Source organism: Delphinapterus leucas, chromosome 19, assembly GCF_059928025.1.
Source record: "Delphinapterus leucas isolate spDelLeu-1000000601 "Yukka" chromosome 19, BTC_Dleu_Yukka2, whole genome shotgun sequence".
Lineage (NCBI taxonomy): Eukaryota > Metazoa > Chordata > Mammalia > Artiodactyla > Monodontidae > Delphinapterus > Delphinapterus leucas.
Genome location: NC_143147.1, coordinates 51,663,513 through 51,691,229, shown reverse-complemented (window position 1 = coordinate 51,691,229; position 27,717 = coordinate 51,663,513). Strand labels below are relative to the sequence as shown.

At 49.2% G+C, this 27,717-nt stretch overlaps 2 protein-coding genes across 11 annotated transcripts in view; one reads left to right on the top strand and one right to left on the bottom strand.

Annotated features, from left to right (window-relative positions):
- BRCA1 (BRCA1 DNA repair associated) overlaps positions 1 to 19,967 on the top strand; it is a 72,070-nt gene extending 52,103 nt beyond the window's left edge. For 3 of the 9 annotated variants that reach the window (XM_022557770.3, XM_022557768.3, XM_089899976.1), the window contains exons 18-23: positions 432 to 472; positions 3,154 to 3,237; positions 7,201 to 7,255; positions 8,795 to 8,868; positions 9,247 to 9,307; positions 10,167 to 19,967. In XM_022557770.3, coding sequence (XP_022413478.2) covers positions 432 to 472; positions 3,154 to 3,237; positions 7,201 to 7,255; positions 8,795 to 8,868; positions 9,247 to 9,307; positions 10,167 to 10,312 — 461 coding nt within the window. In that variant the 3' untranslated portion in view covers positions 10,313 to 19,967. The remainder of the gene's footprint in view (positions 1 to 431; positions 473 to 3,153; positions 3,238 to 7,200; positions 7,256 to 8,794; positions 8,869 to 9,246; positions 9,308 to 10,166) is intronic. The other 6 variants (XM_022557766.3, XM_022557763.3, XM_022557769.3 and 3 more) reach the window with 5 other exon arrangements.
- Positions 19,968 to 22,034: 2,067 nt separating this feature from the next.
- Positions 22,035 to 26,866, bottom strand: RND2 (Rho family GTPase 2). 2 transcript variants are annotated; one of them, XM_089900031.1, is made up of 5 exons: positions 26,710 to 26,866; positions 26,146 to 26,233; positions 25,223 to 25,386; positions 24,412 to 24,546; positions 22,035 to 24,201 (listed from the first exon to the last, which is right to left on the bottom strand). In XM_089900031.1, the coding sequence occupies exons 1-5, from the start codon at positions 26,809 to 26,811 to the stop codon at positions 23,935 to 23,937; spliced, it is 756 nt and encodes a 251-aa protein (XP_089756157.1). In that variant the 5' UTR covers positions 26,812 to 26,866; the 3' UTR covers positions 22,035 to 23,934. The 2 variants fall into 2 exon arrangements, with proteins under 2 accessions (XP_089756157.1, XP_022413808.1); XM_022558100.2 differs by having other exon boundaries at positions 25,223 to 25,332.
- Positions 26,867 to 27,717: the final 851 nt, after the last annotated feature.

Genomic DNA, 27,717 nt, shown 5'->3' with positions numbered 1-27,717 from the left:
TGACATTTTGACACCTAAGATTTTTGCTGATGCTGAATCTGAATTACGAAAAGGTCTTTAGTGGTAACACTAAACTAGCTTTATCTTTAATGCATAGCTCTTTGTTCAGATAGCTGGTGATGTGGGGGGAAATTTATTTCTTTTTATAACTAATAGGACCTAATCTGCTCCTGGTAATGTTAGCATATGAACTAGGGATTTATTTAATTGTAGGCAGAAATCCATGTGCAGCAGGCACTTTTATAATGTTTAAATTAAGCATCAACGGTGTCTCCAGAAGGAAATCTATTAAGGAGCTGTGGCTTTATAGAGAGAGGACCTCTATTCAGTGTTATTTCTCCCACACTCTTATGTGAATCACTGCACCATCTACCCCCATGAAGGGAGGTCTTCTGCTCTTGTGTGACCTATCTTTTCTGTGATCTCTTTAGGGGTGACCCAGTCTATTAAAGAAAGAAAGATGCTGGATGAGGTAGGTACTCTGTTTTACAAACTAATCAAAAAGACCTGGTGCCATTGAGTCATACTGAGTCACGAAAATTTATCTGCTTCCTGCCTTGCACTACTTTCTGAAGATTCTCCTTGATGATGTGGATCATCAAGAGTTATGCGAGGGCTTCCCTGGTGGCGCAGGGAGTTGCTGGGCCCGTGAGTCACGGCCGCTGAGCCTGCGCGTCTGGAGCCTGTGCTTCGCAACGGGAGAGGCCACAACAGTGAGAGGCCTGCGTACCACCAAAAAAAAAGAGTTATGCAAGCAGGGACTTCCCGGGTGGTCCAGTGGTTAAGAATCCGCCTTCCAGTACAGGGGATGCAGGTTCGATCCCTGGTTGGGGAACTAAGATCCCACATGCGGCGGGGCAACTAAGCCTGTGTGCTGCAACTAGTGAGCCTGAGCGCCACAACTAGAGAGAAACAGGCCCACCTAAATCTTACACGCATACACCTTTGTAGAAAACTCTTTCACAGTTGAAAAGAACCCTTCATATTAATATGCAAATGTATCTGTTTAGAAACCTGATTCCTTCAAAGAGATTTTATTTTACTCTTTGATACTGAGAACAGTGAGAGGCAACTAAGATAGAGCGTAGGAGGGGGAATAATTTTAGAACAGCCATCTTAGAGCCGCTGGTGACAACAGATCAGGCAAAATAAAACTAGCGAAAGCAGTTCTAAACTATTATGCACTAGTCAGCATATTCATAATTAATTAGTTGATGTTTCTGTTGGTTTCATTCAGTGACTTATATTATTGGGAGCCTACTATGTGCTGGGCACCAGGGATACAGCAGTAAATAAGACTGATAGTTCCCTGCTGTGGTGGGATTCATGTTCCGTGGAGGGGAGATGCATAATAAATAAAGATGTGTTTAAAATACCGATAAACACTATGAAGAAATATATAGAACAACAGACTGGCGGTTGGCTGGAGACAGAGGTTGACTATTTAGGTAAGGAGACCCAAGAAGGCTTTCTGAAAAGCTTGAGCTGAGACCTAAAAGACAAGAAAGAATTGGCCTTGAAAAATGTAGGGGGCTTCCCTGGTGGCTCAGTGGTTGAGAGTCCACCTGCCAATGCAGGGGACACGGGTTCGAATCCTGGTCCGGGAAGATCCCACATGCTGCAGAGCAGCTGAGCCCGTGCGCCACAACTACTGAGCCTGCGCGCCTAGAGCCCACGCTCCGCAACAAGAGAAGCCACCGCAATGAAGAGTAGCCCCTGCTCTCCACAACTAGAGAAAGCCTGCGTGGAGCAACAAAGACCCAATGCAGCCAAAAATAAAATAAATAAATAAATAAAAATAATAAATAAAAATTTTAAAAAACAAACAAAAAAAGAAAAATGTAGGGAACAGATGTTATAGGCAGAATAGCAGCAGGCATAAAGGTCTTAAGATGGGAATGAGCTTGGTTTATTAAAGAAAAACAGGCCAGTATAGCTGGAGAGTTGTAATTGGTGAATCATATGTAGGCAGCAGAGGTTAGACAAGGGATTGGAGAAGGTCATAGACAAGGGCCAGATCAGGTAGGATTTGGTGTAAGTCGTGGTAAGGAATTTGAATTTTATTCATAGGGTAATGAGACCTGGAGATGGTAAGAAGAGTTTGATTTGAGATGTTTGGAAGATAGGACTTACTAATAGGTTAAATTGGAAGATGAGGTAAAGACAGGAATTGGGGTAACGCTTAGATTTTTGGCCTGAACAATGAAGTGGATGTTAGTGATGTTAATTAGATAAGGAAGACATGGGGGAGGAGCATCCTGGGAGGCCGGGGAGCAGGAGGCCGGAGTAGAATCAAGAGCTCTGTTTTAGGTGCATGGATTTGGGGATTTATATGAGACCTCCGGGTAGAGAGGTTAGTAGGCACAGGGGTACAATCAGGACTATAAATTTGAGGGTCATCTTCAAATAGATGACATGTTTATCACTAGACTCTTCTCACTCACGTGACTAGGAAATATTAAGAGTTCTTTCACCTAATAACAACCTGTGGTTATGCCCATGACTTTATTATTCTTCCTAATTCTCTTGGCAACAGATGTGGTCTCCCCTGCAATCTGAGTTTCAGTAAGAATTGTTTCTAAGCATTCTTCCCCAGAATTCTCCCCAAACCTCTAACCTCCCTAATCCTATTATTCTTTATTCCCCCAGCCTTGGCTAGTCCAAATAGTGATTATGAAAAGCCTCTTACTTTCTTCAGTATTAAATGTATATTTTATTATTTTGGTTTCATTAACTGTAAATCTCTCAATGGAAATCTGAGAAACCCTTATTTCTTTAGGTGGTAATACACATTAATTTAAGAGATCAGGAATTCTCCAGTTATCTTTATAACAGCACAGTATTAGCAGTTTAAATGCTAAGTGAATGGTCTGAGAGGAGATAGATGTTGCAAATTAAAATACGTTAAGTCCCAGTGAGGTGAAAAGCCAATTGTTAGTTTCTGCCCACAAAGATTTGCTTCAGTGAATTGATTTCAGCAGCTGAGATGGTGGTCATTTCATGCAGTCCACCAGAAAAGATGATTTTGGGGGAGATAGGGTTCAAAACTGCCTGGCAATATTTGATTCCTTAAATATGATGTATCTCCTCTGTTTCCATTGAAGGAGGCTTCTCTTTCTCTGACCCCTGTGGTTTGGGCTTGGTTTCTTTCAGCATGATTTTGAAGTCAGAGGCGATGTTGTCAATGGAAGAAACCATCAAGGCCCAAAGCGAGCAAGAGAATCCCAGGACAGGAAGGTAAAGCCCTCCTCCCCCATGTTGGCAAAAAACCTACCCACCCCTCTGCATTCCTGCCCACTTCATGGAGATGGTCTCATTCATCTTGTAAGGGGCCTTACAAGATGGCCCCTTACACTGCTAGAATACCAAGTAGGTGCATTCATATAGGTTTTTTTTAGTTCTTCCGGAACAGCAGAGTAAATAAGTACAGTCATTCCTCAGTACCCTTGGGGGATTAGTACCAGGACCCCCTGCAGATACCAAAATCCAAAGATGCTCAGGTCCCTTTTATACAATGGTATAGCATTTGCATGTAACATCCTCCCATATACTTTAAATCAACTCTACATTAATTCTAAGACCTAGTACAGTATAAATGCTATGTAAATAGTTGCCAAAAAGCAGATTCAAGTTTTGCTTTTTGGAACTATCTGGAAGAAAAATTTTTTTTTCAAATAGTTTCCATTGGCAGTTTTTTTTTTCAAATAGTTTCCATTGGCAGTTTAGTTGAATCTGCGGATGCGGAACTTGTTGGATACAATAGGCCAGTGGGCCAACTCTATTATCCGATATGAATGAGGGAGCTGAGAGGTTTAGAGAAGTTATATAATTTGGGTTTCATTCTAGGGTGCAAATCTTAACTGATAAATGGCAGAGCTGGGATTTGAGACAGATGTGAATCTAAAACCTTTGCTCTTTCTACTTCACGGTGGTGTCTTTCTCTACAGCAGTGTGGTAAGTGCTGTGAGGGGGATGTACCCAGGCTGTCTGTGGAAGCACAGAAGAGAAGGTGATTGATTATCAATAGCTGACATCTGTGTAACGTTCACTGTATCCAGGGACTGCTCCAAACCTTCGACCCTATCTTAACCAGTTAACAATTTTATAGCAACCCTGGGAAGCGTGTACTATAATTATGCCTATTTTATAGATGAGAAAATTAAGGATCAAAGAGGTTGAGTAAATTGCCCAAGCTCACACAGCTAGTTGTGAACCCAACTAGAAGCCGAACCCAACTAGAACCAGTCTCCCTCCAGAATCTGAGCTCTTAATGACAATGCCATAGTTTCCTGGCACATTATAGAAGTTTTCACACAGGAGAAAAATTGATTATTCTAACAACTTTACAAATGAAAGACTAGAGGCCCAGGAAGATTCAGTGACTTTCTTCCCCAGATCATACTGTAACAGATGATGTAGCCAAAATTATGCCGTTCTCTCAAGGAGAAATCCAGGCAAGATTTCACACCAGCCTGTCAGGCCTGAGCTGGCTGCTCTTGGGTCACTGGCTGAGTGCTTATGCTCCTGGTCTGCATTTCTTCCTTTTTCAAGTGTGTACCACTGGGCATGTCAGAACATCCACATACGGAGCACCTCCTGTTCCTTTATAGAACTTGAGAGAGAACCAACAGAGATGATTTTCTAAGGAAAACTGCTTTGGGAGATGATCACAAATCAAGCCCTGGAGCTCTGAACCCTTGGGGTCAGCCCACCCTCACCCTCTGAGCCTATCAAGTAACTTCTAGATGCCAAGAAAAGCTGCTGGCCCTGTTTCTCCTTCTGCCTGCACCTGAGGGGAGCTCTGTGTGAGCCAGTCATATGTTTTATTCCACTGGATACAAGGCAGAATCAGCACCAGATTCTTCCCTCCTTGAAAGGAAATTCCAGCATTTGGAGTTTTGCCCTGCATTTGGGGTGGCAATTGTGGAACGTGCCTGGTCAAAGTAGTGTCATTCTGAAGACACCACGTGTCACTGTAGTGTTCTCTTGTGGAAGAGAAATGTATTTGTAGAGGTGAAACTTCAAATTTCTAATCTCATAACTAGACATCCTCATCAGTGAGTGTCAGCCTGGATGTAAAAATTCCTAATCTTGGGCTTCCCTGGTGGCACAGTGGTTAAGAATCTGCTTGCCAGTGCAGGGGACACGTGTTCGAGCCCTGGTCCCGGAAGATCCCACATGCTGTGGAGCAATTAAGCCCGTGCGCCACAACTACTTAGCCTGAGCTCTAGAGCCCACCTGCCACAACTATGGTAGCCCACATGCCTAGAGCCCATGCCCCGCAACAAGAGAAGCCACCGCAATGAGAAGCCCGCGCACCACAACGAAGAGTAGCCCCCGCTCGCTGCAACCAGAGAAAAGCCCGCACAGCAACGAAGACCCAACGCAGCCAAAAATAAATAAAATTTTTAAAAAATTCTTAATCTTTTGTACTTTTTGTGTCAACATTTGGCTCCAGCTGGCCACCTGGGGAGAAGTTTTAGCATTATGAGCATCTAGATCCTGCCAACAGGCTGGAGATACAGTTATTCATACAGATAGTGAGAATGGCACAGGTGGAGGCTGTCACATGCAACAGAAACAGACTTGTCCTGCTATCTGTCCTTGTTCCTCTGACTGAGATTGAAATGGGGTGGGGGGGGGGGGGGAATGGGCATTTCCTAAAAGGCCATCATGTGTTTTTAGCTTCCTGATTTTTCTCTACCCCAGTCTCTCTTATTTGAAGGGAGGTGAGTTCTAGGCCTAGACAATTTTCATTTTAGTAGAATGGGGAGAAAGAAAAAGGGTCAAGAGAACAAAGGTTACCTAAATGGTATGTATCCAGCCAACTGACACAAATTTAGATTTGTTCTTTGAAATGATACCCAAGTCCTTCCCTAAGAATTCGTGCCAAAGCATGTGTAAGAATTTGCCTGTCCAACAGAGTAGCCACCAGCCACAAAGCTGTTTACATTGTAATTAACTAAAATTAAATAAAATAGGAAGTTGAGTTCCTCACTCACCCTAACCACCCTAATTTCAAGTGCTCATTAGCCACATGTGACTCATGGCCACCTTATTAAAGCAAATATAGAATATTTCCACCAAAACAGAAAGTTCTTTTGGACAGTCTATTGAGCACTCTGAGTGGAAGAGGTACCTGCAAGGTGCATTGTGATCTGTGTCTCCTGGAAATTTAGGCAGTAAGCTCAGTGAGGAGAGGCACAACCAGGCTTCCCTTCTAGATTAAAAACAACTTAGGTTGCTGAAGGAACAAGGGCCATTCGTAGAGCAGTGTGAAGGCAGGAACAGATGTTCTGGGACCAGGAGAAAAGGAGCAGGTACACATAAAATAAACATAGACCTCTCTGCCAGTTAGGGTCAGGGTTAGTATTGATGTATATATCAAATCTGGATAAACATCAAACTTCAGCTGACAGTTTGAATCTCTTGCCATCCAAGCCTTTTATTAAACATAAAGGAGGACCAATTTTTTTCTTCTTGTCTCTAACGAGAAGTAAAATTACCTGCAGAGGTCATCAGGGAAGAGCCTGGACCTGATTGGTGGCAAGGTGGGATGCCCAGCCCTTGAATGACAAAGTATGACTATAGAGTAGATCAAATACATACACACATGAAAAAAAGTCTAAAATCCATCAGTGTTTTGGACATTGGGCTGATTGTCTCTGGGAAGTAGCAGCAGAAATTATCAGGTGGTAAAGAAAAGAAAAGGAAAGTTCTTATGATATCGCTTATATGTAGAATCGTAAAAAAAAGGGAGGGGTACAAATGAACTATTTACAAAACAGAAGTAGTCACAGATATAGAAAACAAACTTATGGTTACCAGGGGGTAAGTCAGGGGAAGGATAAATTGGGAAATTGGGGCTGACATATACACACTACTATATATAAAATAGACAGCTAATAAGAACCTGCTGTATAGCCCAGGGAACTTTACTCAATACTCTGTAATGGCCTATATGGGAAAAGAATCTTAAAAAAAAAAAAAAGTGGATATATATAAATGTATAACTGATTTGCTTTGCTGTACACCTTAAACTAACACAACACTGTAAATCAACTATAATCCAATAAAAAAAATTTTAAAAAAGGAAAGTTCTTCATTTTTGAGGGTCTCTATATTGCTTTTTATAAAAACCCATGTCTTTTATAACTAATGTTTCTTTCTCTCCACCCCTCTGTCCCTCTCTTCTCCCAGATCTTCAAGGGCTTAGAAATCTGTTGCTATGGACCGTTTACCAATATGCCCACAGGTAAGAGACTGACTGGGAGAACTGCCGAATCCAGCACCAGCCTTTCCCCTACGTCGTCATCTTAATGGGGGTTTCCTCATATGGGTGAGATATTCCAGAGGTTATTCTATTTCTCTAGCACTCGTCAGACAAAACCACACCAAAACATTAGCCCATGGCAAAAAAACTAGCCCTGTGCCCCTTCTCAAGAGCTAGAAGGCAGTGAAGAGTTAGGATCTAGGACACAATATGTTCTGTGCTCAGTGGGGTAGAGCTGCTTTTACTGCCCTTTGGTCTAAGAAAGGGGGGAAATAATAAGTTAGGGAGAAGATACCTTTTGGGTTTGTAAATGTCAAGAAAGAATTCTGCTCCTCCTAAACCATCTCCATTTGATACAGAGATGAAAGCACAACAGCTGCATAAGCCCTGTGGGCCTGGGGCCCCACATAGGCCCAGAGCAGAGGAAGACTCTTGATGAACATTTTCTAATTAAATTTGACACTGAATGTGATGTTATGTTGAGGAGTGCTATGTGGCTCAGCTCGGAAGTTGTGAGGCACTGAGGCCCTGGGGTGTGTCTAGATTTGGTTCGTTCTTTTCCAGACAAAGGCTACCCACCTTTGCCTCTGTACCCACTTCTGCCCCCAGGATCAGGTCCTCTTACTCCCCCGAAGTCAGCCTTGGCATCTGGTCAGGGACAGATGAGTGGCAGCAAGAGAACCTGGCAAAGTAATTTTGCTTCTGTCTTTATTGGTTATTGATTGGGTGTTCATGAAATTTCCAAGTGCCACTCAAAGGTTTCTCAGGGTTCTTGTATACTTTGGTATAATGAGAACGAGGGTCTCTAGCAGCTGTTGTTTTGGAGGTAAGTTAATTGACCTCAGTTCACTCAGCCAAACAGGAGCACCTCAGCAATCCTCAGAAACGGGCTGATGGTAAAGAGGACCCAGAGGTGACCAGGAGCCACCCAGTGGTCAGTTCTGCTGCTTTTCCAGGTCCAAGTGGAACATCTCTTCTGATTTTTTCAAGTGATTTGATTCCAGCTCAGCATATAGCCTTTCCCCACTGATGTGCTGAGTCTCTGTCCAGGATGACTTGTATTTTCTCTTGACTGAATGAATTATCTTCCCATCTCTTGACATTTACAGTAATTACCACCAAGTATGGTGCTGTCAGTGGCTGTGATTATCAATTACCAACACAGAATTAGGCAAGGAAGGAGGGATGGTGGGTAGGTATTTTTTCAGTGTCTTAGCCAGCAGTTTAGCAAATTAATGGAAATGAGATCTTCGATTTTTTTTTTCTTTCTTTCATTTGACTTTCAGACCTTATCTACCAAGTGGCCTTATGGGGACTGATAACCAAAGTAGGTAGCATATCTGTAGCAAATTGACTTAGAATTTGTAGTTTAAGGCCTTTCCGTCCCTTTGGAGCAGAGAAACAGGGACTCTCCCACTGAGAAGTCTTGCTGTAAGCCTTCATCCAGAGGAGTGTGGGGTAGAGAGCCCAGTTAAATATGTAGATTACTGTGGTGATTTTAGGTCTAAATGTCTTATTTAGATCAACTAGAGTGGATGGTGCATCTGTGTGGGGCTTCTGTGGTGAAGGAGCCCTCATCATTCACCCTCAGCCAGGTAAGTGTTTGGTGCCCTGTCGGGGGAGGACACTATTCTGTCCTGAGATTGAGCAAGGCAGCACCTTTCAGTCCCTATGAACCCCCCAGTGTAGCCTTAGAAGCCTCACTTCACCCTGACCCTTCTCTGACCACGTACCTGTGCCAGAAGACTCCATCTGTAAGGGATAAGTAAGGACTTGAGAGCTACAAATACTAAACAGACCCAGGGAAGGCTCTTTCCCTCTGACCCTTCCTTTTTGACATGTGCCCTTCCCCCTCCTTTGCGTGGTTGCCCCCAGAGTAGTCTGCTTCAGCAAGCTATCAAGAAATGGTGAAGTGACTGTCGCAAAAATCCTGCTCTGATACCCTCAATGCTGTTTCCTTTCTGGGGGTACAGGGTACTCAACCAATTGTGGTCGTGCAGCCAGATGCCTGGACAGAGGGCGGTGGCTTCCGTGGTGAGTCTTGCTGTAAGCCTTCATCCAGAGGAGTATGGGGTAGAGGGCCCAGGTTAAGTGTGCAGATTACTATGGTGATTTTAGGCCTAAATGTCCTGTTTAGATCAACTGGAGTGGATGGTGCACCTGTGTGGGGCTCCGGAAGGCCATAGGCATGTACCTGCGTCATATGGGATGGGAAGAGTTTGATTCAACACAGGTCACCCGGTGCTTGATTAACATAGTTCTCAGCACATTCTAGGTGCTCAATAAATATTTGTTGAATGAACGAATGAATGGCTAAAATGTCCTTTTAAAACTTTTTTGTTGTTTGTTTTGCATTATAAAAGTAGTGCATGAACTGTTTCCACGGGGGTGTGTGTGTGCTTAAATATGAAAATTCATCACATAAAATATAAATGAGCACAAACACAGCAAAATAATCCCAGCAACCCCACCACTTGGAGATGATCACCAGAAAATTCTTCCAGGCCTGGGTGTGTATGTATGTACACACATATATTTTATACAAATGTGATCATGCTTATCATACTGTTGCTTTTTCACTTAAGATATGGCAAACATGTTTCCACGTCATTAAATTGCAATGCTGTTTTGCTCTCTCTGGTGACTTTTCCTTTAACAGATTGGAACTCATGTTAATAAAGTTGCCAGAGGCTGTAGGCTTTCACCAGCGGTCAGTCCTCAAGCTTTTGAGTAAGGTTCTATGTCCTGAAGCACTGCTGAAGATCAGTGATATTGCTTCTGCCTAAGTCACTCTAAGAACTCATCCAACCAGTTGCCCCGAGTAGATTGACTAGAGTCTGGTCTGGGGAAATGTGAATTGACACTAATCTCTGCTTGTGTTCTCCGTCTCCAGTCATCGGGCAGATGTGTGAAGCACCTGTGGTGACCCGAGAGTGGGTATTGGACAGCGTAGCCCTCTACCAGTGCCAGGAGCTGGACACCTACCTGATACCCCAGGTCCCCAGAGCTGCTGCTGATTCCAGCCTGCCATGTATATAGGGGATAGGGCCCGTCTCTGCAGGACCTCAAGAATGAGCTTAAGAAATGACCTTTTTCCAGGCCCAGGGAAAGGCCTCTTCAGTCCTTCCACAGCCCCGATTCCTAAATATTTTATGCACATCAGCCTGAAAAGAACTTCTGGCTCTGCAAGGGTCCCTTAAAGATTTTCTGCGTCAAGTCTCCCTTTGAAATCTGCCATGAGCACAAAATTGTGGCAACTTTTCACCTGAAAAGAATTTAAAACCATTTAAACCCCACCAATTGAGCAAGATGCTGGTTCATTATTTATCACCCTTATTCCTCGTCCTGGGGCTGTCGGCTTCGAGCTGGAGGCAGAGTGGTTGGTCTCAGGAGAATAGCTGGTTTCCCTAAATTTGTTTCTCAAAACCCTTGTGTCCTTAAAGTCCAGGAGTCAGATCCTTCAGTGGAAGGTGAGTACTTGGGGATCTGTGCTGTGACTTAAAATCAGAGCAGTCCTTGGACAGCTCTCAAGTGTTGGAGTGGAGCATTGGGGAGGAAATCCAGAGGCGGTAATGGATATAATACGAAATTTGAGGGTTAATTAGAGGAGAGGGGAGTCTTGCTGACCCTGATCTCCAAAAGTCTGGGCTGTAGTTGCTGGGCTTCTAAAGAATTTCTTAGCACTGATGTGCTCTGAAACAGCAGAATCTTTTCAAGAATTCTGGTGTCCAAAGAGAATCTTCTAATTCCCCATTAGTGACAAATAAAATGTTTATTGTTGTAGCTCTGATATGTAACCCATTCCTCTTGAAATATAAGATCTCTGATATGAATATTTCATGTCTGTAAGATGATGGATCCCACCAGGAAAGGAGCTGTTTGCTTTCCTTGAGGTAATTTTTTTCCCTTTGCTCCCTATTGCTGAACTGTACAGATTCATAAATAATTTTGTTTGCTGAAGGAAGAGAAAGTGTTTTTCATAAACTCATTATCCAGGACTGTTTATAGCTGTTGGAAGGACTAGGTCTTCCTTAGCCCCCCAGTGTGTGCAGGCAGTAAAGACTTGATTGTACAAAATATGTTTTGTAAATGTGCTTTTCACCTGGAAATAAACTTGGTAGCAAACACTTCCACCAAGTATGACTGTTCTGAAGGCTCACACCTGCAGACTTTCTCAGAGCCTTTTCTCACTGTACTTTTATCTCCTCATCTGTAAAACAGGGATAATAATAGTACCTACCTCCTAGGGTTATCAAGGGGACTTCAAAACCTTATTATAGGGCTTCCCTGGTGGCGCAGTGGTTGAGAGTCCGCCTGCCGATGCAGGGGACACGGGTTCGTGCCCTGGTCCGGGAAGATCCCACATGCCACGGAGCAGCTGGGCCCATGAGCCATGGTGGCTGAGCCTGCGCGTCTGGAGCCTATGCTCCACAACGGGAGAGGCCACAACAGTGAGAGGCCCACGTACCGCAAAAAAAAACCCTTTTTATATTTGTTTTCTATTGCTGCCATAATAAATTGTCACAAATCTAGTGGCTTAAAACTACATCCATTTATTATGTTTCGGGTCTCATAAGACCAAAATCAAGGTGCCAGCAGGGCAGGCCTGTGTTCCTTCTTGGAGGCTCTGGGGATGAATCTGTTTCCAAGCTCACTTCACGTTGTCCGAATTGTTCCTTGCACTCCTAGGACTAAGCTCTCTGTTTCCTTGCTGGCTGTCGGCCAGAGGTCATCCTTAGCTTCTAGAGGCCACCCACATTCTGGACTCATGACCCCGTACCTCCATCTTCAAAGCCAGCAATGGCTGATCAAATCCGTCTCACTTTTGGAATTTCTCTGACTTCCCTTTCTGCCTCATCTCTGTAACTCCTGCCAAAGAAATTTCTGTTTTTAAGGGCTCAAGTGGTGAGATTGTGCCCACCAGGTAATCCAGGGTGATCTCCCTATCCTAAGGTCCAGAACCATGATTACAGTTGCAGAGTCCCTTCACAGCATTACCTAGCTTACTGTTTGATTGAATAACGCGGGGGCCAGAAATCTAGGGAGGACGTCTTTGGAATTCTGACAACCACTCCCGTTTAACATGCTTAATCCACTGATAACAGTCTGTATCATCTTTTGTTGGTCTTTACTCTGTTCAGAGATTGGAATTCTCTTTGAGGCAAAGAGGATGAAATCCTTGCACAATTCAATACTGCCTTACTTGTAAGGAGGGTGGTGGGTAGGTGAGGGGAGAAGTAGAGAAAATGGGACTAACTGCCGTTATTACATTTTCATATCGTTTAGTCTTCATCACAGCTCTGTGAAGTGGGTATTTGTCACCTCATTTGAAGAATAGGAACTGGAAATACAGGATTTTGCTCAGAGTTTGCACAGCTAATAAATGACAATGCAAAGATCCAAACCCATGCCCTTTCCATCCCATCATTCAGCTTTCCACCTGCATCCGTCACTGACCCCAGGTCAGAAGGCACTGGTTCAAGCCTCAAGGGAATTTGGGGAGAGGAGCGGACTGGGAGGGGAACTAGCACTCTGGCTTTATGGCCTGTGGTGGGAGGCGGTAGAAAGTTCCTGCCTCCAAGTGGCAGCTCTCCCTGGGAAAGCAGCCCTAGGCAAGGGGATTTACAGGCTTGGATCACGGCTACTTGTTTTGTCCACTCCCATCCAGCTTCCCAGCTTAGGGTTTCTTATCTTTCAGCTGTCAGGACCTGCCAGTTCAGCCTTGCCCACTGTGTGACCTCTCTCGGGCCCACGCCAGTTTCCTGTCCACCTGGCAGGGAGTCCGTAAAGGCAGGCAAGAAGCAAGTGCTTCCCAGTCTTCGGTCAAAAATGTCTCATTTCCAGTGACAAGCCATGGCTTACTGGACCCTGGGGGTAAGCTAGGCCTCATCCTGCTGCCCCCATCACTGATGGGTTAATAGAAAAAACAACATCTATGTAGTACATCCTGCCTTCCCAGGAATCCTGGGTGAAAGCAGAGACAACTAAGACACATTTAGAAGTTTTCTGTAATTGTCTCTCAAGGTCTCCCAACAAATGTCCACCCAGTCTGTTTTTCCAGCTCTGCATAACCTCTCCCGGAAGTCAGCTTCTGGCCCTGGCCTCAGGATGATTGGCAGAGCTTAAGAGTCCTATCTGAAGATGGAGTAAAGCTACCTGCTTTTTTGACCTCTGGCTTTAAGATATCCTCCCACTTTTCCATCCCACAGTCTTCAGCCCTTTCTGGGCACAGCTGCATTTTGGGAACTAGTTCCTGTACTGCCTTTATCTCATTTCACGAAATGAACTTCTGCAAAGAAGCTGGAAAGAAGGAGAAGAGGAGGGGTTATCATGCAGGTGCAGGGAGGGGGGCCTAAAGAAGAGCTCCTAGATTATCTCCCTTCCAAAAAGTGCAACCAGGATCATCCACAAAGTATCGGCTCCAAAACATGCGGGGGAAGAAGAAAGGAATCAGTGTTGGGGGGTTGGAGTGGAAGGAGCCAGGCTGCCCAGAGTGTATCCTGTGAAGGCTGCGAGGAGCAGATAAGGGCAGCCCCAGAGGCAGGCAGTGAGGAGAGCAGGGCCGGGTGAGGGGGAACTGCAGATCTACCCGCAGAACCTGAGAGACAATGGAGCTCACTGGCCAGGGACTGTGGGAGCTTGCTTATCAACGGCTGTAAGATGGCTGAGCCAGAGGCCCCTGTACTGTACTTCAGGGATGCCTAGCTCCCTCCAACAGGCTTTAAATCTGCCCATACCAAGGAGAAAATTTAAGAAATGGGTCTGGGCAAATAGAAAATTAAGGAGAACTGGAGAGAACATTGAGAACTGTGGAGAGCAGGGATTAGGGAGGTGCAGGAGGAAGCAGATCCTGAAATGAGTCTCAACGATCGGGAAAATCTAAGTAATGGTTTGAGGGGCTAGAAGAAATGGAAAACAGGAGAGACTCCCTGCACATTATGGGGGCCAGCAAACAAGAGCTCTGGAGACCTAGTTTCAGGGACCCAGAATGATAAGGCAGTTTAACAGGCAGGTTAGGACAGTGATTCTCAAACCATGGTCCCCTGATGGGGAATGGGGTGGAGGGGGTGGGGGCAGGCAAAACCTGTTAGGTATGCAGATTCCAGGGCCTCACTCCAGACATACTGAATCACAACTAGGGGAAGAGCCCAGCAGTCTGATTCTGAAGCAAGCTCAGGTTTGAGAACCACTGGCTTAGTGTAAGGGGCTGCTAATTGGTATAAAATGTTACCTACTGTCTATTCTTTTGTCTCTAGGAAGATCTTGGGCCTGTTAAGGAAAACTAAGGTTCCCAAGCTGGTGAGTGGTTCTTATCTACAACGTTGCAGCAGCTAGCTCCAGTTGACTCCAGAATGGCTCTTTAAACAAATACAAAGCAAAGGACAAAGATTAAATTATATTAGCAACCTAGGAGAAGAGCCAGACTGCTTAAAACAACAGCTAGAGGTTTAGGAGGTTTTATTAATATTTAAATTGCAGTGAAACCACAGCTGCAGCTTTTGACTCCAGCATAGAGATATGCAAATGTGGCTTTCCGAAGAAAGGCAATTTCACACAGCCCTCCAGGTAATGAGAACAAGTAAAACAAATGATTTTGTAATTTACCTTTATTGACTGATGGAGATCAAGGTACAGACAATCCTTACCCAGCGAGAGTCGAGAGAGTCGGCCACCAGCGGGCCCTGTGAGGGGAGAATGGAAAGCTGGCCTGGAGGGAGAAAGGCAGGGAGATACAGAGTGATGACAGGAAAGGCCCAAGGAGGGCAAAACAGGAGGCAGGTGGGAGATGACTCAATTAAAAAGGAAGAGAAATGGGGTCTGTGGACCATCGATCTTGCCAGCTCTCAGGAGCAACAACAATAATCATGAGCGACTGTCACGTGCCACACTCCTGAGTGCCAGGCACTATTCCCACCTTACCAATGAGGGAAATGGCACTTTGAGAGGTCAGGCAACTTGCCCAAGATCACACCACAAAAGGAGGTGGCAAGACTTTGATGCAAACAAAGATTTGTGCGAGGCTAAACTGTGCTGGGAACCAGTCCTAGGAGGTGATAACAAGGTTAATGACTGAGGGGGCCACTACGTGCCCGGTTTCGGTTTCGTAGTGGACTCTGTGTATGCTAGGGTTGTGGAAGGGAGGGAGGAGGAGCTTACTATTCAATGGGTGGAGCAAGGAGGCCACCGATAACCCTTGCAGAATTGTGTCTTCTGGTTCGGAAGCCCCTTGTGGGCTGTGTGGTGGGCTCTGCCTGCTGTGGAGGCACCTCACGCCTCCACATTATGGGGGCCGACAAACAAGAGCTTTGAGACTTAGTGTCGGCACCCAGAATGCTAAGGCAGTTTTGACGTACAGCTTAATGCAGTGATTCTCAAAGCATGGTCCCCTGATGGGGAATGGAAGTGGGGGCTAACGACATAGTCTAGGAACTTGTTAGATAGCGAATTCCAGGGGCTCACTTCAGACCTCCTGAATCAGAAACCGGGCCTGGGGCCAGCAATCTGTGATTCCGAGAAACGAGCTCAAGTTTAAGAACCACTGGCTTAGTATAAGGGGCAAAGCATCTCAAGCTGGCTCTTGGGTAGGATTTGGCCAGGTGAAAAGCCAGGAGATTCCAGAAGTCCCAGTTAAGAGCCCCCAACTAGCAGAATTAGGGGGAGGATCCAGAAGAAGATTTGGGAGAATCTTCTAAGGATCTATTTCTCTGACCCACCCAGTGTCCCCAGGCTGTCCCTTCTAAGCCGAAATCCATCCTCACCAGTACCTCACCTGCTGTTTCCTTTCAGGCACCCTGGCCACCAAATATGGGGACCCACAGATTTTGCTCACACTCTGTCTTGTCCTCAGTGAGTCCTGCTCTGCCAACTCTGCAGGCCCAAATACTGCCCACCCCACCTCCTCCACAGAGCCCTCCCCACTTCCAGGCCAGAATCTCCCTGCTCTGAGCATCCCAGAAGCTTTGCTTTATTTATGATGCTTTCTTCCCTCAGTAAGTTATTTTGCACATACTCTATTGTCTCTGTTTGACTAGAAGGTCCCTATGGGTAGGATTAGTATCATTTTATCTTTGTTATAACCCAGCTCTGTTCCTGGCAGACACCCTGATGGGTACTCAATGGATATTTGCTGAACGCAACAGTTAAAGAATGAGTGAATGGACTCATTGAGTAAAGGCCTTTTCCAGCTGCTAGCCCCACCCTCAAGCACTTTAGTCCTGGAAAACAAGCCACGTTCTGCCACTGAGGGTGCTAATTCCCTTCAATCCCTCCCACCCGTTTTTCTAGTACCCAAATTTACTCCAAAAGCAGTACAAGAGATCTAAACGTCCAAGAATCACTCTTCCTCTTCTAAGCCCACACCTACAGATTTCCTCCTTGATTCTCTTTTGCCTATCATGAAGCCTACTGCTTTGTGATGAATCAAACCAACACCCACGCAGACAGAGAAGGTGTTTCCTCTCTCCATGTGTCCTCCAGCAGGGCCTCCTCCAGGCTAGATACTCAAGATAGATAAACTGCTATGCCATCATCACTGGAGAAATAATTAGGATGCTCATGATAATCTCTTTGCAAGTTCAAAGCCCTGGCACAACCATTATTTCTCTCTCCTTGCTTGTTCCCTAGGAGATCACTAGGGTAGAGATTGTTATCCCCACTTTATAGGTAATAAAACTGAGGTCCATGGGAATTCCCTGGCAGTCCAGTGGTTGGGACTTGGCATGCTTTCCACTGCCAAGGGCCTGGGTCCAGTTCCTGTTTGGGGAACTAAGATCCCACGAGCCGAGCCACACAGCAAAAAAAACAAAAGCAAAAGCAAAACTGAGGTCCAGGGCCTGGTCAAAGGTCACCCAGTGAATTGATGGCAGACCTGGAGCTCGCTAGCCCAGGACTCCCTATTCATTAGAACACAGATGAAAATGCTCTCATTATGGTGTCTGGGCTGTGCCTTGTCTGAGAGAGGGAGTGTGGAATCCAGTTGAGTGCGGGTAGGGGCCAGGGAAGATAAAAGAAAGTTTGTGACCCTGTAAAGTTTTTTCTCTGCAATGCTGCAGCAGTTGGCACTGGTTAATTCCAAAAGAGTTTTTGTGGGGTTTTTTTGTTTGTTTGTTTGTTTGTTTAAAGCATTACTACATGTCCCAGATTAGGGAGGAGGGAAAAAGAGGTGAATCCAAAGGTAACACAGACACACAGGTAATCAGATGTTTACCATCTTTTGAAAACAATCTAAAACCAAATGGCAAGAGAAACTCAAATTACGTCTTATGTCGGTCTTCCCAGCTGTTAGGCTATAGGACTTCTGCAATAAGCTAGTGCCAAGTGGGTAGAAAATCTTCCCTTGGTGAAGCCTGGAGCTTGGTGAGGAGAGGTCTCTCCTGGAGGCAAAGGGCTTTGGGGGCCGTCTCACGGCGCTCCACAGCTGCCAAGGTGAGACGCCTGCTGGTGGGGCCATCCCCAAGTGCCCAGAGACTCTGAAAGCCATGGAAGCCAAGATTTGTGCTGGAACCTCCTCTGGTTTCCAACCAAATGTCAGAAAAATTAAGGAAAAAAAATCTCTACAGCAATTCAAGAGGCCATTTCCTAACGATGTGGCCCCAGGGCTGTGCTGGGGAAAGCAGTGATGATCTTTCCCTTCCCACCAAAGCCCGAGCTTTCTCCCTGGGCTCCATTCTAAAGAGCAGGCCTTGTCCTCTTCACCCCAGGCCAGCTCTGGGCTTTTCTCAGCCTTAGCCCAACACCAACCTCCATTACTCCTCGACCCTTTGCTGAGGCCTCCGCAGCTTCCCTGTGCCGCCGGAGCTTGAGCTTGTAGGGTGTGGAGATGGGCGGGAGGGCCTGACACCCACGCCCAGAGGGGTGGTGGTTGCACAACAGTGTGAACGCACTAAATACCACGGACTGTACACCTTAAAATGGTTAATTTTATGTTACGTGAATTTCACCTTAATTAAAAACAAAAACGAGCTGCCCTGGGAGCTCTTTGGGGGTGGGGAGAGAAGCTGGGCCTCGCGGAAGCCGTGAGGGTAGAGCCCCCTTGCCGGGAGTGGCAATGAACGACAATGGGAAGGGCAGTCTGGGCCTGCCCCCTCCTCCTCCAGGACCAGATGGGAACTGGGGCTAAGGAGAAAGGCCCAACTGGGGCAGCGCTGAAGAGAGGCACTCAGTGAAAGCAAGGAGGCCACAGCCGCCGCTCATTTGCATCATAAGTGATTGGTTTTCCCTGCTCGTCCCTCATTAGGACACAATGGACAGTTGTTTGCTGGCGCAGCAGATCTATTTACCAAGGGAGGGAGGACACAGAGCAAGAGTGACCCGATGGGCCATAGTAAGTTGCTGGGGGGGGCGGGGGCGATCCCGCCTCCTCTCCCCTGCTCCCCCCACCAACCCGCTGCCCTGGGACTCCTGTTCTCACACAGTGCGAAGGGACCCAGAGAGCAAATCAACCCCTCATTTTACAGATGAGGAGACTAAGATGCTAAGAGAGGATGAGACTTGCTAAGGTCAAACAGTGAGCATGGCAGAGCCGGGGCTTCTGGAATCCACAGTGTAGATTCTAGACTGTCACTCCAGGGCTCACTCCACTGTTTGCAGTACCTTCTCCATTCCCAGCTTGCGGCTCTGTGTCTCTGTGGTCTATCCTTCTGTTCCAGGCCTTGGGTTCCATCACTTCTCTCTCCTCTGTCTATCTAATCTCTTTCTCTGTTCCTGCTCCTCTCTGTATCTTTACCCCCAGGTTTCTAGGCAGCCGGGATAATTACTAAACTTCTAATTCGCCCCTGCCCTAACGAGCGTGTGTCTGGCAGGAGAGGCAGCAATTTTGAAACTGTCTTGGTGTGTTTTAGGGATAGGTGGGGAGAAAACAAATATGTGTGGGGGCCTATTGTAAACCAGGCACTAAGACAGACACATGACACATTTTATCTCATTTCTTCCTTTCAGTCTTGCAAGGTGGTGTTCTTGGAGATGGGAAAATGAGAGGCTCAGAGAGGTTGGGTAATTTGCACAAGAGCACTCAGCTGGCAGATGGCAGCTATCTGATTCAAAACCCACCTCACACCCTGGCGCAGGGGCTAAGCAGGGTAAGGGCCCCCTGATTCCAGGCTCATGGGAGGCAACACCCTTGCTGAAGGAGGCCACTGCTTTGTTGCTCCCCTCTGGGCAGCACCTGCCTCCCCCCTCCCTACCTTCAGGCTCCCACCTTCCTCTGGGCCCCTTCTGCATGGTGGTGAAATCGCACAAATGCAAGCTTTTGCCCCTGGTGGGAGTGGGGGACTGGGGAGATAGCAGGCAAGAGGGAGAAACCTGACAGACCCAGACGGTGGCAGTCTCCCTCCTCCTGACGCCCCCTCCCACTTCCCTGTCTGCCCCTCCCCTTTGTGGTTCAAGCTTGCCAGCCACTGCCTCTGTCTCATTGTGCTCTGGGGGAAGGGGAGAGTCAGTGAGTGGGTGTCTGTGTGCATGAACATAAGGCCTCTGGGTTCATTCTGACACTGAATGAAAAACTCACCAATTATTCGTCCAATCTCATTAATATGCAGACAGACATCTGTTATTTAGGAGTCAACAGCAGAGGCATTTTCTTGGGGGGAGGGGCACTTATGTACGTGTCCCTCTTGTCTCTTTGGCTGCAGGCGGCGGGTAGCTGCTTGGGAATCACCCCACATGCCTGGACCTGGTGCCTCCCCTCTCTCTGACCCTCACCCCCAGCCTTGAGGAGAGGGAGTAGGGGATTGGCTAGAAATGGAGAGAGACCTGGGAACCCAGCTGAAAGGGGGAAAGGAGGGAGAGGGGCTGCACTGTGTAGAAGAAACTCCTTTGTTGGCAGAGAGGGAGGGGGGGGGATACTCAGAAGAGCTGAACCCCTTTCCTGGGGAAGAGAGAGTAGTGTAGGGGACAGCTGTACCAGGACTGCCTGCCAGGGTCCTGGTGTCCACCAGGAACCTGCGGGACATGACCCCTTCCCCCCACCTCCCACAGCCTGCAGGACCAGTCTGCGTGTATCTGGAGTGGGGTCGCTATGGCAACCTGGTGCCCTCACCCAGACTTCAGAAAAGGTAATGGGGGGAGTTCAGAAAAATGGGGGACCAAAGGATGTCCTTTGGAGGAGTCACTAGACCTCTCTCTCTAGCCCTCAGGATAGGTATGGGGACGAGACACCTGACCTGCCCCTTCCTGTCTTCTGGCCTTCCTCCAGTCTGAATCCCAGCACAAGAGGCCCTCTCCAAGAAGCCTTTCCTTATTCCATCAGGCCCAGTTCAGAGGCACTCAAGCCTGGATGTGCAAGTTGTAAAGAATAAAGGTCGGTATCAGTTCAGCCCCCTTTAAAGGGTCAAACAACTTCTCTACATCCTTTCTCCTCTCTGAATCCTCCTCAGCAACACAGTGAGGCAGATGTGGCAATCAGCTCCCTTTTCCAAGTATGAAAACTGAGGTTCAGATGCCTGCAGGGCCTCACTAAAGGCTCCCCAGGGAGGAAGCAGCAGAGCTAGGACCCAGGCCCTCGGACCTCTGCCTCCAAATATTAAGCGCTTTTCATGACTGTCCCTCCTGGAAAGGCTGGAGTCATAAGGGGATGACCCTCTGTCAGCTGCAGCATGTCAGGTGTTAGGCCAAGTCCCCGCCCCCACCCCGTTCCTTCCTTGCGCCTCCTCCCTCCAGGGCAGGCTGATTGCTGAGGTTAAGAAACACTGGCGGCAACACAATGTGATTAGTTGTTTATTTCAGTAAATGATTAACGAGGCTACATTGTTTCCCAAAGGGGTGTCCAATTTGTGGGGGAAACAGCTGCAGAGGAGGAAGCTGGGTCTGACTCCTGCATCTGGGGTGAGGGGAAGGTCCCCTCCTTCCAGCCTGCAGGGGCCTTTGAGGATCTAGGAGCAGCCCTATTCCCTCCTCTCACCCTTTGGGCTCCTCAGCCCAGAGGCACAGACCCCTCTGTAGAGGAAATAAAACGTCTGGCAACCCAGACCTGCAGAGGGGACCAATATCTGTTCCCGGTGGTACTGGAAATGTATTATAAACTTTAGGGATTCCTCCAGCTGATTTATCTTCCTAATTATGTTTGTTTTAGGCAAATACTGAAATGTGTTTGCATTCCCTGAGCATGGCAGGAGAGGGAGGTTGGGAGAAGAGAGGGGGTGCAAACACTCCGTACTTTGAGCCTGGTTTGTACCAAAGTTCAAAGTGGAGATGAGAAGCCACAGACAAAATCCCAAGACAGTGGTATATCAGGCCCCTGTGGGGGAAGGGTCAGGCCTCTGGGACCAGACTGAGGTCCGCCTAGCTGAGCCCCAGCGCTCTCCAGCACCCTCAATCCAGGACTCCGTATCCTTGCAGAGGATCCTGGAGTCAGCCCCTAACCAGGTCTCAGTTTAAGAGGGTAGGGTGCCCGGTGCCTTTGAAGCTGTCCCAGAATCCTTGAGGAGATTGGCTGAGATGGACCAGGACAGGGTCTTGGAGGAAGAGGGAGGATAAGGAGTGTTTGATGAGCCAGGAGTGGGTGGGGATTTCCTTTCCTCTCAAGACTGGACCCTGGCATAGGGAAGGGAGAAGCTATTTGTTTGTTTATTTTTTGGCCACACTGCCTGGCATGCAGGATCTTAGTTTACCTGACCAGGGACTGAACCCGTGCCCCCTGCAGTGGAAGCACAGAGTCTTAACCACTGAACCGCCAGGGAAGTCCCGAGGGAGACGCTATTTTAAATGACACATCACAGAGCCAAACCCCCTAGACACCCTCCCTGCGCCCCCCACCCCACGCCCACCCCAGCCCCCCATCACCTCATCCGGATAACCATCTATCCAAAAACCAAATCTGGTCCCTTCATTCTCTGCTTGAAATCCCTCATGCTGCCTCACATCCTCAGAATGAAGCCCTGGTTCCCTTGCGGGCCCTGCAGCGGCCTCCCTGTACCTTCCTAGTCTTGTCTTCCGCCCTCCTGCCATGGCAGCCCCAGTGGTGCCATGCTCTTCCTCATCTCCACGTGTTTGCACATGCTGTACCCTCTGCTCAGAGTGCCTTTCCCGCCCCTTCCCTGCCTGGCAAACTCCTCTTCAACCCTCAAGGACCTGGCTCAGAGGATGGGCTTCTGAGGCTGTAAGGAGCTTCCACAACCAAGGAACCATCACACCTGGGGTACCTCTCTTCCCCACCGGGCTGGCCTCCAGAGCACAGAGACTGGTCCTTTCAGAATCCCAAGCCAGTGTCTGGCACACAGTTGGTGCTCAGTACACATTTGCTGAATGAATGAGGGAAAGATGGGCTGTGAATTAGGTGGGGATCCCAGCAGATGGGAGGGTAAGGTCTGTGTTCTCTCCCAGAGTGTGTCTGAAGAACTGGCTGGGGCTGGGGGAGGGGAGAGCCACGGATGGTTCCTGGGGGAGAATGTCACCGAAAAGAGGCCAGTGGGATCAGAGCCAGGGAGGGAATACAGGACAATGTGAAACCAGACTCCGGAGAAAACAGACCAGCACTGTCTTTCCAGACAACAAGTGCTCTGGCCGGCCCCTCCACGGTCTTTCCTTCTGTAGGGGGTTGGGGAGGTGTGACCCTCAACTCACATCTTGTGCTCCCTCCAAAATCATCAAGGAGCTCAGGATGGAAAGAGGGAGAGAGCCCCTGCCCCAGCCTCCAAGGAGACCCCAGAATCAAACTACTGTTCCCTTGGGAAACCACTCTGTACAGGGTCACCCTGATGTGGAGGCTTTTGATGCCCTCCCTACACCCACAGCTCCCAGGGCACCAGCAGATTCCAAGTTGGGGCTGGACATGGTGAGCAAGGGGCCTGGACCACTTCAGCCGGATCCTTCCCACATTAGCAGGGGGCCCCAGTTGGGCTGAGTAATGAAATGCACATCAGTCCACTTTAAAACCCCCTAACGGCTTTAGGATTGTCTGGCTCATTAACTGACATGAATATTCCCAAGATATCTCTCTCTCCCGCCTCTGGCTCCGAAAAGGACACTGCTGATCCAACCCATAGCTTTTTCCTCTGCTCCGTCTGTGGGCATCGACAGGGAAGTTCTTACTGAAGTCTAGCTTTCCCTCCTGCTGCTAGAGACTGGTAGATTGTTTTTTTAGAAAGCAACAAAACTAAAGCCACAGTCGTTTTCCATGGACATGGGCTTTATTTGGGGACTCTTGGGGGAAGGGAGGGAGGGAGCTAAGACTGGTGGGTAAATCGGGGGAGAGGCTTCTCAACTTGCTTTTTAATTTAGTGCATGTTGCCTGGAGGTTAGGATGAGTGAGAATAGCTGTAGAAGTGAGAGGAGAGGAAGAGGGAAGGTCAGAGAATGGACACTTTCCTTGGGGAAGGAAGCCAGGACCAGGATATGGGAACTGAAGGTGGGGAGGGAAGGCACCCTTCATATACTGAGACTCAACCAAGGTCACCGCTTGATGCCAGCTTCCCCAACCCCCTGGCCCCATCCCAGCTCCCAGCCCAGATGCCTGTTCTGCTAGTTCCCTCAACTTGCCTTGGAGAGGAGCTGAATGAGGATGTGGGGAATGGCGGTACCCTTCTGCCTCCAGCTTCCCTGCCCAGGAGAACTGCTCACTCGCCCACCCTAAAGTCCCAGGCAGAGTCAGGAGGTCAGGAGGCCGGGGGCCAGCAGGGGGACAACTGTGCCTACACCTTCCCTCCTCAGTCTGCCCACGGGGCCCTTCACATGAGGTTGCAGCTCTTGGCTCTATCCTTGTGTATCTCGCCCTCGTTTCCGGTCCCATTCCCGTTTCCCCGGTCTGGCCGTCCTGCCAGCTGAGTAGATCGCTGAAGTCCCCGGCGTGAGTCAGTACGGCGCAGCTGCCTATGGCCCCGGCCGAGGGAGGCGACTGTGGCCACGTGGAAGACATCTCTGACGCTGCGCTCAGAGGACCGGGAGGAGCACTCCACGTAGGACACGGCCCCCACCTGCTTGGCCAGCACAGTGCCCTGGAAGGATGGAGTGAGTGGAGAGAGTTACAGGGCTTATAGCCTGCAGCTCAGCAAGGGGCAGGGAAGCTGAGGGCAGGGGGTGGTCAAGGGATCAGGTCAGAGGCCAGGGCAAGGGATTAGCCAAATAGGGTGTTTTCAAATCAGAGGCTGAGAGGGGCAGAGGTGAGAGGTCTAGGCTGGGACTAGGTCAGAGATCAAGGGTCCCACCTGTTCATGTGTAACAGGGATAAGCCTCTGCTTGGACAGCTCCCTCAGTGTGGCCAGGTCGGTCCGCATGTCTAGTTTACAGCCAACCAGCACAACCTTGGCATTGGGGCAAAACTCCTGAGTCTCCCCTTGCCACTATTTGGAGGAAGAAAACAGAGTTACGTGGGGGCAGAAGGCAGCACGGGGTGAATCCTTGCTCACAGCACGCAGAAACCATGCACCTCTCTGGGCTCTCCCATGTAAGTAAGCAAGGAGGTGAGAGTGGTGCCCTTGGGCTGAAAGCAGGAAGGGTGTGGGAGAAGGGAAGGGAGGAGAAGGCAGGGGTGGGGCCCTGCTTCTACCTCAGTGGCCATGAAGGGTCTGCCATCCCCTTTCCCAAATTTGCTCCTGGGAACAGACCAATCCCGCCCTCCCTTCCCCTCCCTGGGAACTGGGGCTGCCTTAGCCGACTTCTGTCCATTCACCATGGGCTTTTCTCATGGAGGTAGGGGCCTGGAGAGGAGACCACAGGGCTTTCCTGAGCTCCAGCAGCAGCATTCCTATCCCCTCCATCTGGGGCTCCCACATCCAAGGAGATGGGGAGGGTGGACGAGAAGTCCCTTGAGTACTCCTCCCTGTTGTCCCCCATCCCCCCCAGATGTCATATCCAGCTCTGAGGACTGATTTCCAGGAAGTCAGGGGGGGATTGGGAAGGGTGAGAGCTTCACACACACTCTCCGTGATGGCCATGCTCAGCTGTAATTCCCTCCTCCTGGCCCATGTGTTTTCTGGTCCCCCTCAGTCTAGCCGTCCTGCTTCCCTAGGCTCCCACCTTCTTGAGGACACTGTCCAGTGTTTCTGGGCGGCTAATGTCGAAGCAGATGAGCACAGCATCCGAATCAGGATAGGCCAGAGGCCGGACGTTATCGTAGTAAGAGGAACCTGAGAGAAGACAGGGAGGGGGGGACAGACGAGGGTCCTGAGTGTGCAGAAGGCCTGGAAGGGAATGGGAGACCTTAGCAATCCTGGTCAAGGGACTCTGAGCAGAGAATGGAAAAGAGCAGGTATTAATACCCATCAAGGAGTCTGTGTTTCTCCAAGGAAGGGAGTAGACAGAGGGGAGGTTAGATGGCAGAAAACAGCTCTCCACTTCCCTAGGGGGTTCTCTAAAAGTAATCATTCTTAATCTTTTCTGAGTCTTTGAGAAGCTCATGAAATCTCTCAACATTCTCACAAAATTTTGCATGTGCTTTCTGGGCTTTGACAGACATTTTCTAAAGCTCTCCAGGGGAGCCAAGTAAAAATTTAAAACAAAACAAAAAATCCCTCCCTTTTTGTAGGGGAAGGGGCAGGGGCAGAGCCCTCCCACCCTCCCGGGACTTGATCTCAGATTTCTATAGTTCAGTCTAGAGAAGCAGTTTCCTGCCCCCGAAAGAAATTCTAAATGTCTTTCCTAAACCCAGCCCTATCTCCTAAGAAACATGTTCCAAAATAAAAGCCATTCCTTCCCAACTTTCCCAGGTATGCAGAGTGGAGCTGAGGGGATGGTATACTGGGCTTTCTCCTTCAGGGCAAGGTTTCTATGTGTCTCTGAAAGCTCTGCCTAGTTTTCCTGGCTTTAAGCAGAAAATTAATTTTCCTTCCTCCTAGAATAGGATGGATGGATTGGGTTGACCTGGAGCCTAAGGGTCTAGTCCAGGGAGGGAGCAGGGTGGGGGCCTTGGAAGTCAGGGTGACCCCGAGGGACTTGGCTACCTGAAGTGTCCCACATGTTGAGCTCAATGCGGCGCTTGTCGATCTCAAAGCTCGCGGTGTAGTTCTCAAACACGGTGGGGACATAACTCTGCAGACACGAATGGCTCAAGATGAGATCCTCCAGTGCTCACCCCAGACAAATGCCCTCCTCATTCCCACACCCCGTGCAGCCCAGCCCGAGGACACAAGTTGGTCCGGTGTTGGGCAAAGGGGAGATCCCGGGAGCAGCTGCCTCAGCGTAATCTCTGCTAGGCTCCCGGACCCCCTCCCGGTCCTTTCAGGCCCTAGTTCTTCCCCTCTCCAATGCCCAAGACCCCCGACATTCCCCTAGCGCCCCCTCCGGGATCCTCCGGTTCTCCCAAACCCCATTCATCTCACCCTGCTCCCCAATGTCTCCCACCCAAAACCTCTGCAGTCCTTTCAGAAACCCCAACGCTTTCCCCAGTCCTCCAAGCCCCTCTCTGATCCCTGGTTACCCCAGCACCCACTTCCGTCCGTCCCCCAGGCCCCAGTCACCCACCCCCGCGGCCTCAGCGCCCCCCTCCCAAGACGCCGGTTCCTCACCCCGGGGTAGGCGTCCTTGGCGAACACCTGCAGCAGCGCCGTCTTGCCGCACTCCGCGTCCCCCACCACCACGATCTTGCAGCGACCGCTCTGCCCCTCCATAGTCCCGGCTACGCGCCGGCCCCCCGCGCAGCCCCCCTCCCGAGCTCCGCTGCCGCCTCCCCCGCCGCTGCAGCTGCAGCCGCTCGGGCCGCCGACACCGGCATCTCTCGGGCCCGCGCCGAGCCCCCGCCCGGGGCCTCGGCCCCCCTTGCGCCCCGCCCCCAGCCCGGCGGCCGCGCCCCCGGCCCCGCCTCCCGCCCCGCACTGCCTGGGGGCGGGGCCCAGAGGAGCGGGGCGGAGCCCCGGGGAAACTGGGGCTCAGGAGAAAGGTTCTAGCGCGCGGGTTTGGTCTAGTGGGCCCCTGCGGGTTTGGGACGTGCTGAACCGGGTTATTAGACTGAGTTGACTTCCCTAGCGATGGGGGAGGGGCAGAGTTCGGGGAAAGTTCTGAGGGGTAGGGTGGGAGCTGCACAAGCGCGAGGCTTGGGCCTTCTGCGTACCACGCGTGAACGCCGGTGTGCTAGTGCGGACACGCGCGGGGGAAGCCATCCACTTTCTGAACAGAAGGGGGCGCGAGAAGGTAGGGGGAAAAAGGGCGTCTTTTTGGTTCGGTCTCCCTCCCCTACTCTAAAGTCCCGGCAGGGAGTCTTGGGGATGTATAGGCAAGGACTCCAACACACCCACCCGGACAATGGTGACGCCCTGGCTTTCCGTTACCATGGCAACGGACGGCCTGGCCTGGGGCTGCGGTGATTTAACCGCGGGCACGGGCGATCAGGGAAGCAAGGACAGAGTTTCTCCAGCCAAGCGCAGGGTGGAAAGTTTTGGGGAAGCTGCGTCCTCTGGTGGATGCTTCGGGGAGACGGAGACGGGGACAAAGAAGAGGAAGATAGAACTGCCCAGGGTGACAGCCCTTCTGGAGCCAGAGACAAGCTCTAAAGTGATTTCAGGCTTGATTCGGAGTCT

Coding starts and splice junctions, on each gene's coding strand:
- RND2 (XM_089900031.1), bottom strand. CDS start 26,811: ATGGAGGGGCAGAGCGGTCGCTGCAAGATCGTGGTGGTGGGGGACGCG. Junction 26,234..26,709: donor CCAAGGACGCCTACCCCGGG/GTGAGGAACCGG, acceptor TCGTGTCTGCAG/AGTTATGTCCCCACCGTGTT. Junction 25,387..26,145: donor CAACATGTGGGACACTTCAG/GTAGCCAAGTCC, acceptor ATTCCCTTCCAG/GCCTTCTGCACACTCAGGAC.